Genomic DNA, 15,385 nt, shown 5'->3' on the forward strand with positions numbered 1-15,385 from the left:
AAGGGCTGCGAGGCGGTGCGCGCTCCACGGACTGGCGGGAGGGAGCCGGGGCGGAGGGGCGGCTCGCCGGCCAAGCAGAGCCCCCGAGTCTGGCTGGCAAAAGTGGAGGGGCCTGACGGACTGTGTTCCCACAACAAGCGTGACTTAGCGTCTGGGAGGACATAAGTTAACAGCTCTGCTCGGAAAGCGGGAAGGCTGGAGGACAAAGGGAGGGAGAGCTGCTGAGCCCCCTGACGACAGAGCTCAGCTTGGTGGGGAACAAAGGCGCTCACCAGCGCCATCTCCCCCGCCCATCCCCCAGCCAAAATCCCAAAGAGAACCAGTTCCTGCCAGGGAACTTGCTCGCTCCGCGCAAACACCCAACTCTGTGCTTCTGCGGAGCCAAACCTCCGGCAGCGGATCTGACTCCCTCCCGCTGCCACAGGGCCCCTCCTGAAGAGGATCACCTAAGGAGAAGCGATCTAAGCCTGCCCCTCCTGCCCCTGTGCACCTTGCCTACCCACCCCAGCTAATACGCCAGATCCCCAGCATCACAAGCCTGGCAGTGTGCAAGTAGCCCAGACGGGCCACACCACCCCACAGTGAATCCCGCCCCTAGGAGAGGGGAAGAGAAGGCACACACCAGTCTGACTGTGGCCCCAGCGGCGGGCTGGGGGCAGACATCAGGTCTGACTGCGGCCCCGCCCACCAACTCCAGTTATACACCACAGCACAGGGGAAGTGCCCTGCAGGTCCTCACCACGCCAGGGACTATCCAAAATGACCAAGCGGAAGAATTCCCCTCAGAAGAATCTCCAGGAAATAACAACAGCTAATGAGCTGATCAAAAAGGATTTAAATAATATCACAGAAAGTGAATTTAGAATAATAGTCATAAAATTAATCACTGGGCTTGAAAACAGTATACAGGACAGCAGAGAATCTCTTGCTACAGAGATCAAGGGACTAAGGAACAGTCACGAGGAGCTGAAAAATGCTTTAAACGAAATGCATAACAAAATGGAAACCACCACAGCTCGGCTTCAAGAGGCAGAGGAGAGAATAGGTGAACTAGAAGATAAAGTTATGGAAAAAGAGGAAGCTGAGAAAAAGAGAGATAAAAAAATCCAGGAGTATGAGGGGAAAATTAGAGAACTAAGTGATACATTAAAAAGAAATAATATACGCATAATTGGTATCCCAGAGGAGGAAGAGAGAGGGAAATGTGCTGAAGGGGTACTTGAAGAAATAATAGCTGAGAACTTCCCTGAACTGGGGAAGGAAAAAGGCATTGAAATCCAAGAGGCACAGAGAACTCCCTTCAGACGTAACTTGAATCGATTTTCTGCATGACATATCATAGTGAAACTGGCAAAATACAAGGATAAAGAGAAAATTCTGAAAGCAGCAAGGGGTAAACGTGCCCTCACATGTAAAGGGAGACCTATAAGACTCGTGACTGATCTCTCTTTTGAAACTTGGCAGGCCAGAAAGAATTGGCACGAGATTTTCAGGGTGCTAGACAGAAAAAATATGCAGCCGAGAATCCTTTATCCAGCAAGTCTGTCATTTAGAATAGAAGGAGAGATAAAGGTCTTCCCAAACAAACAAAAACTGAAGGAATTTGTCACCACTAAACCAGCCCTACAAGAGATCCTAAGGGGGACCCTGTGAGACAAAGTCCCAGAGACATCACTACAAGCATAAAACATACAGACATCACAATGACTCTAAACCCATATCTTTCTATAATAACACTGAATGTAAATGGATTAAATGCGCCAACCAAAAGACATAGGCTATCAGATTGGATAAAAAAACAAGACCCATCTATTTGCTGTCTACAAGAGACTCATTTTAGACCTGAGGACACCTTTAGATTGAGAGTGAGGGGATGGAGAACTATTTATCATGCGACTGGAAGCCAAAAGAAAGCTGGAGTAGCCATACTTATATCAGACAAACTAGACTTTAAATTAAAGGCTGTAACAAGAGATGAAGAAGGACATTATATAATAGTTACAGGGTCTATCCATCAGGAAGAGCTAACAATTATAAATGTCTATGCACCGAATACCGGAGCCCCCAAATATATAAAACAATTACTCATAAACATAAGCAACCTTATTGATAAGAATGTGGTAATTGCAGGGGACTTTAACACCCCACTTACAGAAATGGACAGATCATCTAGACACACAGTCAATAAAGAAACAAGGGTCCTGAATGAGACATTGGATCAGATGGACTTGACAGATATATTTAGAACGCTGCATCCCAAAGCAACAGAATATACTTTCTTCTCGAGTGCACATGGAACATTCTCCAAGATAGATCATATACTGGGTCACAAAACAGCCCTTCATAAGTTTACAAGAATTGAAATTATACCATGCATACTTTCAGACCACAATGCTATGAAGCTTGAAATCAACCACAGGAAAAAGTCTGGAAAACCTCCAAAGGCATGGAGGTTAAAGAACACCCTACTAACGAATGAGTGGGTCAACCAGGCAATTAGAGAAGAAATTAAAAAATATATGGAAACAAACGAAAATGAAAATACAACAATCCAAACGCTTTGGGACGCAGCGAAGGCAGTCCTGAGAGGAAAATACATTGCAATCCAGGCCTATCTCAAGAAACAAGAAAAATCCCAAATAGAAAATCTAACAGCACACCTAAAGGAACTAGAAGCAGAACAGCAAAGGCAGCCTAAACCCAGCAGAAGAAGAGAAATAATAAAGATCAGAGCAGAAATAAACAATATAGAATCTAAAAAAACTGTAGAGCAGATCAACGAAACCAAGAGTTGGTTTTTTGAAAAAATAAACAACATTGACAAACTTCTAGCCAGGCTTCTCAAAAAGAAAAGGGAAATGACCCAAATAGATAAAATCATGAATGAAAATGGAATTATTACAACCAATCCCTCAGAGATACAAACAATTATCAGGGAATACTATGAAAAATTATATGCCAACAAATTGGACAACCTGGAAGAAATGGACAAATTCCTGAACACCCACACTCTTCCAAAACTCAATCAGGAGGAAATAGAAAGCTTGAACAGACCCATAACCAGCGAAGAAATTGAATCGGTTATCAAAAATCTCCCAACAAATAAGAGTCCAGGACCAGACGGCTTCCCAGGGGAGTTCTATCAGACGTTTAAAGCAGAGATAATACCTATCCTTCTCAAGCTATTCCAAGAAATAGAAAGGGAAGGAAAACTTCCAGACTCATTCTATGAAGCCAGTATTACTTTGATTCCCAAACCAGACAGAGACCCAGTAAAAAAAGAGAACTACAGGCCAATATCCCTGATGAATATGGATGCAAAAATTCTCAATAAGATACTAGCAAATCGAATTCAACGGCATATAAAAAGAATTCTTCACCATGATCAAGTGGGATTCATTCCTGGGATGCAGGGCTGGTTCAACATTCGCAAATCAATCAACGTGATACATCACATTAACAAAAAAAAAAGAGAAGAACCATATGATCCTGTCAATCGATGCAGAAAAGGCCTTTGACAAAATCCAGCACCCTTTCTTAATAAAAACCCTTGAGAAAGTCGGGATAGAAGGAACATACTTAAAGATCATAAAAGCCATTTATGAAAAGCCCACAGCTAACATCATCCTCAACGGGGAAAAACTGAGCTCTTTCCCTGAGATCAGGAACACGACAAGGATGCCCACTCTCACCGCTGCTGTTTAACATAGTGCTGGAAGTTCTAGCATCAGCAATCAGACAACAAAAGGAAATCAAAGGCATCAAAATTGGCAAAGATGAAGTCAAGCTTTCGCTTTTTGCAGATGACATGATATTATACATGGAAAATCCGATAGACTCCACCAAAAGTCTGCTAGAACTGATACAGGAATTCAGCAAAGTTGCAGGATACAAAATCAATGTACAGAAATCAGTTGCATTCTTATACACTAACAATGAAGCAACAGAAAGACAAATAAAGAAACTGATCCCATTCACAATTGCACCAAGAAGCATAAAATACCTAGGAATAAATCTAACCAAAGATGTAAAGGATCTGTATGCTGAAAACTATAGAAAGCTTATGAAGGAAATTGAAGAAGATTTAAAGAAATGGAAAGACATTCCCTGCTCATGGATTGGAAGAATAAATATTGTCAAAATGTCAAAATGTACCCAAAGCTATCTACACATTCAATGCAATCCCAATCAAAATTGCACCAGCATTCTTCTCGAAACTAGAACAAGCAATCCTAAAATTCATATGGAACCACAAAAGGCCCCGAATAGCCAAAGGAATTTTGAAGAAGAAGACCAAAGCAGGAGGCATCACAATCCCAGACTTTAGCCTCTACTACAAAGCTGTCATCATCAAGACAGCATGGTATTGGCACAAAAACAGACACATAGACCAATGGAATAGAATAGAAACCCCAGAACTAGACCCACAAACGTATGGCCAACTCATCTTTGACAAAGCAGGAAAGAACATCCAATGGAAAAAAGACAGCCTCTTTAACAAATGGTGCTGGGAGAACTGGACAGCAACATGCAGAAGGTTGAAACTAGACCACTTTCTGACACCATTCACAAAAATAAACTCAAAATGGATAAAGGACCTAAATGTGAGACAGGAAACCATCAAAACCCTAGAGGAGAAAGCAGGAAAAGACCTCTCTGACCTCAGCCGTAGCAATCTCTTACTCGACACATCCCCAAAGGCAAGGGAATTAAAAGCAAAAGTGAATTACTGGGACCTTATGAAGATAAAAAGCTTCTGCACAGCAAAGGAAACAACCAACAAAACTAAAAGGCAACCAACGGAATGGGAAAAGATATTCGCAAATGACATACCGGACAAAGGGCTAGTATCCAAAATCTATAAAGAGCTCACCAAACTCCACACCCGAAAAACAAATAACCCAGTGAAGAAATGGGCAGAAAACATGAATAGACACTTCTCTAAAGAAGACATCCGGATGGCCAACAGGCACATGAAAAGATGCTCAACGTCGCTCCTCATCAGGGAAATACAAATCAAAACCACACTCAGGTATCACCTCATGCCAGTCAGAGTGGCCAAAATGAACAAATCAGGAGACTATAGATGCTGGAGAGGATGTGGAGAAACGGGAACCCTCTTGCACTGTTGGTGGGAATGCAAATTGGTGCAGCCACTCTGGAAAGCAGTGTGGAGGTTCCTCAGAAAATTAAAAATAGACCTACCCTATGACCCAGCAATAGCACTGCTAGGAATTTACCCAAGGGATACAGGAGTACTGATGCATAGGGCCACTTGTACCCCAATGTTCATAGCAGCACTCTCAACAATAGCCAAATTATGGAAAGAGCCTAAATGTCCATCAACTGATGAATGGATAAAGAAATTGTGGTTTACACAATGGAATACTACGTGGCAATGAGAAAGAATGAAATATGGCCTTTTGTAGCAACGTGGATGGAACTGGAGAGTGTGATGCTAAGTGAAATAAGCCATACAGAGAAAGACAGATACCATATGGTTTCACTCTTATGTGGACCCTGAGAAACCTAACAGGAACCCATGGGGGAGGGGAAGGAAAAAAAAAAAAAAACAGGTTAGAGTGGGAGAGAGCCAAAGCATAAGATACTGTTAAAAACTGAGAACAAACTGAGGGTTGATGGGGGGTGGGAGGGAGGAGAGGGTGGGTGATGGGTATTGAGGAGGGCACCTTTTGGGATGAGCACTGGGTGTTGTATGGAAACCAATTTGTCAATAAATTTCATATTAAAAAAAAAAGAAATAGTTTAGCCCGAGATTGTTTATGGCTGCCATGAAGAAAGGGGTTCCTTGAATGTATTAGATGAGCTACTCACATACTCTAGAAAAATGCTTTCTTGGACATAGACAGTAAAGGAAAGCAACTGGAGCCTGGTATTCTGTCATTAGAAATGATTTCCACTGTTAGGTAAACAAACAATGTCAAAAATCAACAAACATGGGAATAAAACTACCACAAAAAGCATAAAAAGTATAAGTAGAAGAAGTAACCCCTGAAGAAAAATTGTTAATACAAACAACAGAAGACTTTAAAGTAACTATAATTAGTATCCCTCCAAGTTATTATAGACGATATGACATCCAAAAATAAGAATTAGAGTTCTTGGAAATCAAATATTCATCCATTAGCAAATATCCATCCATGATTCATCCATTAACAAACAAAACCTCACCTTGGTAGGTGGGCTGCATAGCAGAGAAGACAATGACTGACTATCAAATTAGTTAGGGGTATCATCAAGCTGACAATGTAAACAATTAAACAAGTAAAAAGTAATGAGAGAAGAGTTAATAAATTAATAAACATGGAAGACAGATCCTGGAATACCAAAATCCTTCTATTAGAAATTTCAAAAAGAGAGGAGAGAGAGAATAGAAGATAGGAAATAATAAAAGAGGTTAGAGAAGAAAATTTTCATGAGTTGAATAAAGACATTAGTCATCAAGTGCCAAGATAAAAACAGAGAGGGAGAAAGAGAGAGAATGAGAGAGAGAGAGAGAGAGAGAGAGAGAGAGAGAGAGAGAGAGAGAGAGAAAGAGCCCTGTATTTAGACACATACAGCATTCAGGTGACATTTTTTCTTTTTTATTTCAGGTGACATTTCTAAAGTCCAAAGATAGTAAGAAAAGTCCAAGAGTTTCATTAAGGTAAAAATAGGAATCTATAAATAAGAATCAACTTTCATAAGCCATACAGAGAAAGACAGATACCATATGTTTTCACTCTTACGTGGATCCTGAGAAACTTAACAGAAACCCATGGGGGAGAGGGGAAGGAAAAAAAAAAGAGGTTAGAGTGGGAGAGAGCCAAAGCATAAGAGACTCTTAAAAACTGAGAACAAACTGAGGGTTGATGGGGGGCGGTGGTGGTGGGAGGGAGGGAAGGGTAGGTGATGGGCATTGAAGAGGGCATCTTTTGGCATGAGCACTGGGTGTTGTATGGAAACCAATTTGACAATAAATTTCATATATTAAAAAAAAAGAATCAACTTTCACAAAAAGAATCTAGAACATGGGATATTGTTGAATAATATCTTCACAATTCTGAGGATGAAAGATTTTGAACTCAAAATTCCATGCTCAACCCATGAGAGCAGAATACATTACAATTTCAGAAGTGCAAGGATTCAGAAAGGTAACCACTCTCAAAAGTTTCTGAAAGAATTGCTTGGAGATGTATTCCTCTGAGATAATGAAATAAATCAGGTAAAGAGGAAAACAGGAGAAAAAAAGTGGCAAACCAAGAAATGAGTAAACCAATTACTTGTTTATAATGTGGTTGTGGACAAAATGGATTGTCAATAAATTATTCAGAGGAAAGAGACACATAACATAAAAAATTAATAACCTGGAATTCGAATTTTGGATGATTTAGCAAAACATAAAAGGTGATAAAAGAAGAGGAGAAGGGAAAGTGCTAAAGGAACTGTTTCATTTCAAGAGTGGTGGCTATGGGCATTAAATCCCAACACCAATTAAAGAAATTTGAATATGTTTATAATAAATTAATAGAAATGGATGCATAACTTTCAATCCAGTAAAGAGGAAGGAACAGACAAATACAGTCAGAGCTGAAAAGGAACAAAAAAAAAAAAGGACAAGAAAACATTACACAGAAAACACAAAACAAAATGGCATGAATAAGACTAACCATCTGGGTGGTAACAATACATGTAGAAAGGTTAAACCCCAAGTCTCAGCTGTAAACTGTTTATGAGAAACAGGCCCCAAACCAAATAGTCCAGAATGGATTAAGATTTAAATCTTGGAAAAAAGAACAATTACTTCAAGTTAAAATCAGAATTTGGCAGCAACAATTTTGGAGGGCAAAAAGCATCTGAACAGACTCTTCCTGATGAATCTTCAAGAGGGAGTTGGCAAGTTGGGTGACGAGTGCTCCCAGAGGGGCAGGGAGACACATGGAAACAAAGGAGGGCATCTTGGCAATGATTTTTTTTTAATTCAACGCCAAAAGCAAAGGCAACAAAAGCAAAAATTAGCAAGTGGGATTGCATCAAACTAAACTTCTCCACAGCAAAGAAAACCATGAGCAAAATGGAAAGACAGCCTACGAAATAGGAGAAAATATTTGGAAACCATGTATCTGATAAGAGGTTAGTATGCAAACTAACAAACTATACAAAAATTTCATATAACTCAACAGTAAAAAACCAAATGACCCAATTAAAAAATGGGTAAAGGATCTGAATAGACATGCTTCCAAAGAAGACATACAGATGGCCAGCAGGTACATTAAAAGGTGCTCAACATCAGGGAAATGCAAATCAAAAGCACAGTGAGATATCATCTCACAGCTGTGTGAATGTCTGCCATAAGAAAGATGTGAAATAAAAAATGTTGTCAAGGATGTAGAGAAAAGGAAACCCCTTTTCACTGTTGGTGGGAATTTAAGTTGGTACAGCCACTATAAAAAAAGTTACGGAGCTTTTTCAAGAAATGAAAAATAGAACTCCATGTGATCCATCCACTTCTGGGTGTATGCAAAGGAAACAAAATCATTTTCTCAAAGAAATATCTGCACTCCCATGTTCATTGCAGCATTATCCACAATAGCCAATGTATGAAAACAACCTGTGTCTGTTGATGGAAGAGTGGATCAAGAAAATGTGATTACACACACACACACACACACACACACACACACACACACACACACACAGAGGAATATAATTCAGCCTTAAATTCTGTCATTTACAACAACATAGATGAACGCAGAGGGCATTGTGCTAAGAAGAGAAACATCAGACAGAGAAAGACAAATACTGCATGGTTTCACTTACATGTGGATACTTAGAAAAGTGGTTGTTAGGGATTGATGGGGAGGGAAAATAGGGAGAGATTGGCAACAGGGTATAAGCTTTCAGTTATAAAATAAATAAGGTCTGGAGATCTTATGTAAAACATGGGGACTAGTTGATAACACTACATTGTATAATTAAAATTTGCTGAGAGTAGAACTTAAATGTTCTGAAGAAGAAGGAGGAAGAGGAGGAAGAAGAGGAGGAGGAGGGAGAGGAGGGAGGAGGGGGCAGAGGGAGGAGGAGGAGGAAGAGAAAGAAAGGAAGAAAAAAAGCAGAATGGAAAGCCTTGAGAGTACTGTTGAAATGGATTAGACTGGCTGTGAGGACATAAAAACCCATTATCAGAGAATGTTCAGTACTTCTATTTTCTAGGAAAAGATAATGCATTTTAATGACTGCACTCTTGGCAACAGATAACAGTGTTTCTATTGTAAGTTATTTTGATATGGCCCTTAGAGCAAGTCACAACTCACAGTAGGTTCTAGTTTCACCATCAGAAAAACTATACAGTGTTATGAATAAGTCACGAATACCACCTGCCTTAAAGGTTACCACATTCAAGAGACTGTTTTTAACAAATACCACATTTGTTGGGGGGAAGGGGAGGGGCTTTAGTTAACAGGAATCTTGGAATCTTTGCGATAACAAGCGATCTGTGCCAGACCTGTTGGACCAGTGTGATTCCCCAGAGGGTTGTTGAGATTTGCTTATACACATTGCTACAAAGGCATAACACACGGCACCAGTTTGCAAACTCAGGCAAAACCACCAAGCACACCAGTAGATTCAGGAGACCCAGGTCTGTGCACACAAACAGCTTGACTCAGAGACTGCCTTGAGTTCCTGGTGTGCATCCTTGGTCCTGCTTCCTGGGGGCATTAGTCCTGCAGCCCTAGCATGTCCTGGCTGTGATATCAGACCTGGACCATATGACTCCATGAACGTCTGGAGAAGCCAAGGCAGGGACCTGAGGGGGTTCTGCTTTACTTAAACCCAACTCCCTCCAGTGGCAATCATGAATTTACTGTGGGCAAACCCACATTTACCAGTGTTCAGTTTCCCTGAGGACGGCACTGACCTTTCCAAAAAGCTCATGCATTTGGGTACTGTATGTACATGCTAGCTGGATGTCAGTTCTAAGGTGTGATTTTGTCTTTATGGTATTTTAGATTGCTCTGGAGATGTGTTCCTAGTGGGAGCTATGTAGCCACATCTTCAAAGCAGGAGTGAAAATCAGAACAGAGCCTGTAACTGACACTATCAGAAAGAGCCACAGAAAGATTCGGTCCAGAACTTGGGCTACGAATTTCCAGTCTTGTACTACCTGCAAAAGAGAAAAAGATGCCTTCCATTCAATATGCAGGGCAACTGTTCTGAATTCATTTCAAGGGATTGAAAAACAGTAATATTTGGATTTACAGCACTTCATTTTTCAAATTCACCTAACACATCCCCTGCAACATAGGTTCAGATTCTCCCCCGTGACTTCCATAATAACAGTGCCCAAAGGAAACAGCCTGTGAACATTTTCATCAACATAGAAGACGTAAAATAGAAACAACTGAATCATTTATGCATTTGTAGAACAATATTGATCCAAATGGGAAAGGACTGATTTTTCCACAAATAAAAAGCCAGTATCTCTTACCAGGATCTTCCTGACCTCATATATGAAATGAATCATAAGCTTATAAATTAAAAATTTTCATGGCCAAATATTATAAGCCTTCTTTTCTTCCACTCCACATGTGGGTATGGCTGCTATTATCTCTGGAATGCCAGAAAACTGCGTGGAGGAGAAGTGACCATGAGATGACAGGAATCTGCAAGGGAGAGGGAAGATCTAGTCCCTTTGGAGGAAGGGAAGTTGGGGGAGAGTGGGGAATAAGCCTATAAGAGCAAGGTCAAAGCAGCAACAAGTTGAGAGGCCAAGGAGGTCTGAAGGACAGGTGCCAGTTTTCCTCTTTTGAAGGAAAAGAAATGTCACATTTCTACTGTATGGGGTTTTTTGAAGATGGACTAGAACAGGACTTATAGAGAGGGGACATAGGTACTGATGTAGAACCAGAATGCATTCTGCACACATAGAGGTTTAGGAATAAAACCTTGGGGAAAAACACAAAAAAGATGTGTTTAAAGTGTCGATCTTAAGTGGTGGGATTATTAATTATTTTAAATCTGTTTATATTTTTTGTATTTTCCAAATTCTGTACCCTGATCATGTGTTACTTTTATCATTTTTAAAAAAGCTAGTTGAGTCTTTGAATTCAAATTTTTAAAAGATAGAGAAACAACAACGAACAACCCTTAAGAATAGCTAAAGAGGCACCTGGGTGGCTAGTCGGTTAAGCCTCCAACTCTTGATTTTGGCTCAGGTCATGATCTCATGGTTGTGAGACTGAGCCCTACATCCGGCTCTACTCTGAGCATGGAGCCTACTTAAGCTTCTCTCTCTCCCTCTACCCCTCCCCTGTTTGTGCTCACTTGTAAGCATGTGCTCTCTCTCTCTAAAAAAAAAAAAAAAAAAAAAAAAAGAATAGCTGAAATGTTAGTTCTATAGCAATGGGTGAAAAACACAACAAATAGTAAGAGAATATGCTAGGTAGTATCTAGATAAAGTATAGACACATGTTTCCTTAAAAAATGTCTTCCATAATTTTGTTTATGGGATCAGGCTCTTAGCACTAATTTGCACTTATTTTAGAGTAAAATAATTGAACCCTACAAATTGTCTTAAAATTTGTTTTAAGCATCAGGTAAGATCTGAATCCAGAACTGTTTTGAGTATGAAATCCACACTCGTGCCACACTTTTTTTTTTTAATGTTAGCCAAATAACCGCACCCTTTTCCCTCACCAAAATATCTGTTGGAACACTGTATATTTACATTAATCCCGAAGTCTAATTCTGTTCTTTTATTTCCGAATACTATGGCTAGAAATAACCACCATTGAACTAAAAACGAGAGGTAAATTACCAGAGACCAGGATAACCAATTTAAAATGTAAAATTAAATTATTTTAAATAGGGGCGCCTGGGTGGCTCTGTCGGTTGAACGTCCGACTTCGGCTCAGGTCATGATCTCACAGTTCATGAGTTCAGGCCCCGAGTTGGGCTCCTTGATATCAGCACAGAGCCTGCTTCAGATCCTTTGTCCCCCTCTCTCTACCCCTCCCCTGCTCACTCTCTCTCTCTCAAAAATAAACATAAAACATTATTTTAAATAGAGTCAAGTCTAATTATAAGGGATGGTGCTTAATCTATACTTGCTTCTTTTTTGCCCATTCTGTTTCTGTGAACTGCTTCCTAAAGATCCATACTAAAATTTTTATTCATGTCAGGGCTTGTTTTACATTTTACATGTGAAATGCAGATAGCTAATAATGCCACATTTTAAAAATGACAGTATTTTATTGTAAATAGATGTGAGAATATTGGTTCTTGCACATTTCAATGGCAGCAGTGTAATGAATACCAGCGTACTCACCTGGTTGATAAAATGCTCTTTCTTCACATGCCTTGAAATGTATCTAATGGAATTAGCAGCCTTTTCCAAGAAAGCAACAAGAACTTTTTCTCCATCACTAATCTGTCTTTGTTTCCTTTTTTCTAGAACTTTACCTTTCACCACTGGTTGGCTCTCATCTTTGTCTGGGAAAGAGTAGCGATCCATGTGGTCCTTCATACAAAGCAATTTAGGAAGTTTTTGTAGAAAGAGTCTCTTAACCCAGGGGGCCATGGGATGGTAAGTCGAAGAAGATCTGTGGTGAACATTAATCACGAAAACAGTAACAATAATCGACAGGGTAACGAAAATCATTATGAACAGCAGGTACTCCCCAATGAGAGGAATGACTTTTGAGGAAGATGGGATTATTTCCTCAATTACTAGAAGAAAAACTGTCAGGGAAACCAGAACAGAGGTTGATAGTGAAAGCTTTTCTCCTTCATCAGAAGGCAAATAGAACACGAGCACTGTCAGAAAAGACAGCCCCAGGCAGGGGATTATCAGGAAGAGGGTGTAGAACAGGGGTAGGCGGCGCAGAACAAAGGAGTAAGTGATGAACGGATAGGAGTAGGTGCCATCTCTCCTGTTGCCCTTCATCCCTTTGGCATTGAGTATTTCCCATTCTCCATTATCGAAGAAGTCTTTTCTGTCAACATTTTCATTTATCAAAACGAGATCAACCATGGTACCATCGTAAGTCCAGGATCCAAACTTCATGGAGCAGTTCTGCCGGTCGAATGGAAAAAACGTGACGTCCATGGTGCATGAACTTTTGTAACTGGCTGGAGGGGTCCAAATGACGGTGCCATTAGATCTCACTATGACTTTGGTCATGAGGGAGCCTTCGAAACGTCCATCTGCACTGTGGTAAAAGCAGTTGGACACTAATGAGTTGGGGTTTTGCCCACCCCTCTAATATTTGTATTTATTACTTTACTACTATGGTGTCAAACAATATTTCAAAAAGAATCAGTTCTCTTCTTACTTAAATCTACACATTTCTCTTAATCATTTTGCCAGAATCAGGCTTTGCCATCTCTAGTCCCAATCTGACCAGTGTATGTTTCTTCTGGGATACTTACTTTTCAAAGAGAACTATGTCAGGAAGCCAGAGAGATTCTGATGGAACTTTAATTGAACGAATTCCACCATATTCATCAGGGTTCCAACGTAACTTGTGGTCTGTCCACTCCTGCATTAAATTAGCATACCGAAATTTTAGTCTGAAAATTCAGTGTATTAGACTTTGGAATCTTCAAGTTTATGTGAATTTACTAATCCAGTGCTTTATTTAAAACAGGGAAATTCATCCATTTTAGATCTTACGACCTTATCTGTAGCTCAAGATACAGGTTGAGCCCAACTGGCCTCTGACCTTGCCCAGGCCCACACAGCCCTCCTACCTGGGATTTCCAAAATTTCCATATCTACTTCCCAATGGAGAGTCTGAGTAACAAACACCATTGATTGGTGATCTATTTTTTCAGCCTATTTTCTCTTAAGAAACAAAAGAAAAGCAATGATAGATCTAACTCAGTCTATTCTAGAAGAGTTAGCCCAGGAATATTTTAATCTCATGAAAATGGATACAAACAATTTTTAATATCGCTCGAGTCTTGGACAAACATCCACCCAGTATGTTAATATGAAACATCCAGTATCCACTGATTAGTCTTGATAACATAACTGTATCCCAATGAAAATATATTTTCCAAGAATTTCCTTTTAAGTTCTAATCTGAATTTATTTTGTGATCACTCAATTACAGTTTTAAATTATATTCCTAATATTGTTAGCCTCCAGATACTTACATATTTTTCCTCACATACTTACATATTTTTCCTCATAATACAATGAAATCATTTAGCATGCTTTACAGGAGCTAATGGACCCAGATTAACAAACCTGACCATTAATTGATTGGCTTATGAAGGTCAAGAGGATGATGTATGGATGATCCAATTACAGCAGAAGTGGACTTTCTTAAAAAGATTTTGGATCCAGAATCTTATGAAATCTGACCTGAAAATTAAATTCTTCTATCCCATTGTCCCTCATGTAGACAGTTGAGTAATGATGTAGGATAATATGAAATGACATTTCAGAAAGTTTCAAGGGTGTGCCTGCCCAGTGTGAGGCTTCCTGGAGCCCAGTGATGCCAATGTTGTCATTAAAAAATCAGGAGACAGCAGATGGGCAACTTCACTAGATGGTAACATATTGAAATATGCATGATGCCTGAAAAAGTATGAGACTGTACACTCCAGGTGAGACATTGTCTATCTGAGACAATATTTGTGAGGCTTGATCCTTGGAAAACAAATTTAAAAGGATATGGCTCATTAAAAAGCTACAAGCTAAAGGATAAAAGATTGAGTGACTATTTATGGAAACCCATGTATATGAAGATTGACAGTTTAAGAGCCCAAACTAATAAAGTATTTACCATGTTTACCTGGTACTCACAGGCTTCTCTCTTTTTACTCTTCCTCTGCCCATTTTGAAAAGCAAGTGCATTTTCCTTCCTATGAATAATTTGTCTCCTGCTAAGGAGACTTGTACCACCAGCAGCAGGTCGGAATCTCAAAAATGTTCAAGGGAACCCAGAGTAGCATTTTTTGTTTCCCTCTCACTTGGCTTACTTCTCAAAAATTTACGTACAATAAAATTCACCCTTTTTGTGTATGGTGTTCTATGCAAACAGTTGTATAATCACTGATGCCATCAAGACACAAGAACGGCTCTGTTGCCCAAAAAGTGTTCTTCGTGTTGCTCCTTTGTAATCCACTCTCCCATTCCCAACCCCTGGAAACCACAGATCTAGTTTCTGATCCTATAATGTTGCCTGTGGTCATATAAATGAAATCATACAGGAGAGAGCCTTTCAATACAGATTGCTTTTATTGATCATAATGTATTTGGGATTCTTCTATGTTATATTAGTGCTTTGTTCATTTTTTGTGTGTGTGATTTGTTCATTTTTATTAGTGAGTAGTATTCCCTTGTATGAAAATACCACAATTTATTATCCTTCTC

General features: G+C 39.7%; 1 protein-coding gene across 5 annotated transcripts in view; it reads right to left on the reverse strand.

Moving 5' to 3' along the window:
• Positions 1–8,755: 8,755 nt before the first annotated feature.
• The window catches only part of CHRNB3 (cholinergic receptor nicotinic beta 3 subunit), a 33,115-nt gene continuing 26,485 nt past the window's right edge, over positions 8,756–15,385 (reverse strand). For 2 of the 5 annotated variants that reach the window (XM_023252560.2, XM_023252558.2), the window contains exons 4-6: positions 13,432–13,541; positions 12,329–13,211; positions 8,756–10,165 (exon numbers count right to left, since the gene is read on the reverse strand). In XM_023252560.2, coding sequence (XP_023108328.1) covers positions 10,031–10,165; positions 12,329–13,211; positions 13,432–13,541 — 1,128 coding nt within the window. In that variant the 3' untranslated portion in view covers positions 8,756–10,030. Of the gene's footprint in view, positions 10,166–12,085; positions 13,212–13,431; positions 13,542–15,385 lie in introns of those variants that run through there. The other 3 variants (XM_019828504.2, XM_023252557.2, XM_023252559.2) reach the window with 2 other exon arrangements.

The sequence above is a fragment of the Felis catus genome, chromosome B1 (assembly GCF_018350175.1).
Source record: "Felis catus isolate Fca126 chromosome B1, F.catus_Fca126_mat1.0, whole genome shotgun sequence".
Classification (NCBI taxonomy): Eukaryota; Metazoa; Chordata; class Mammalia; order Carnivora; family Felidae; genus Felis; species Felis catus.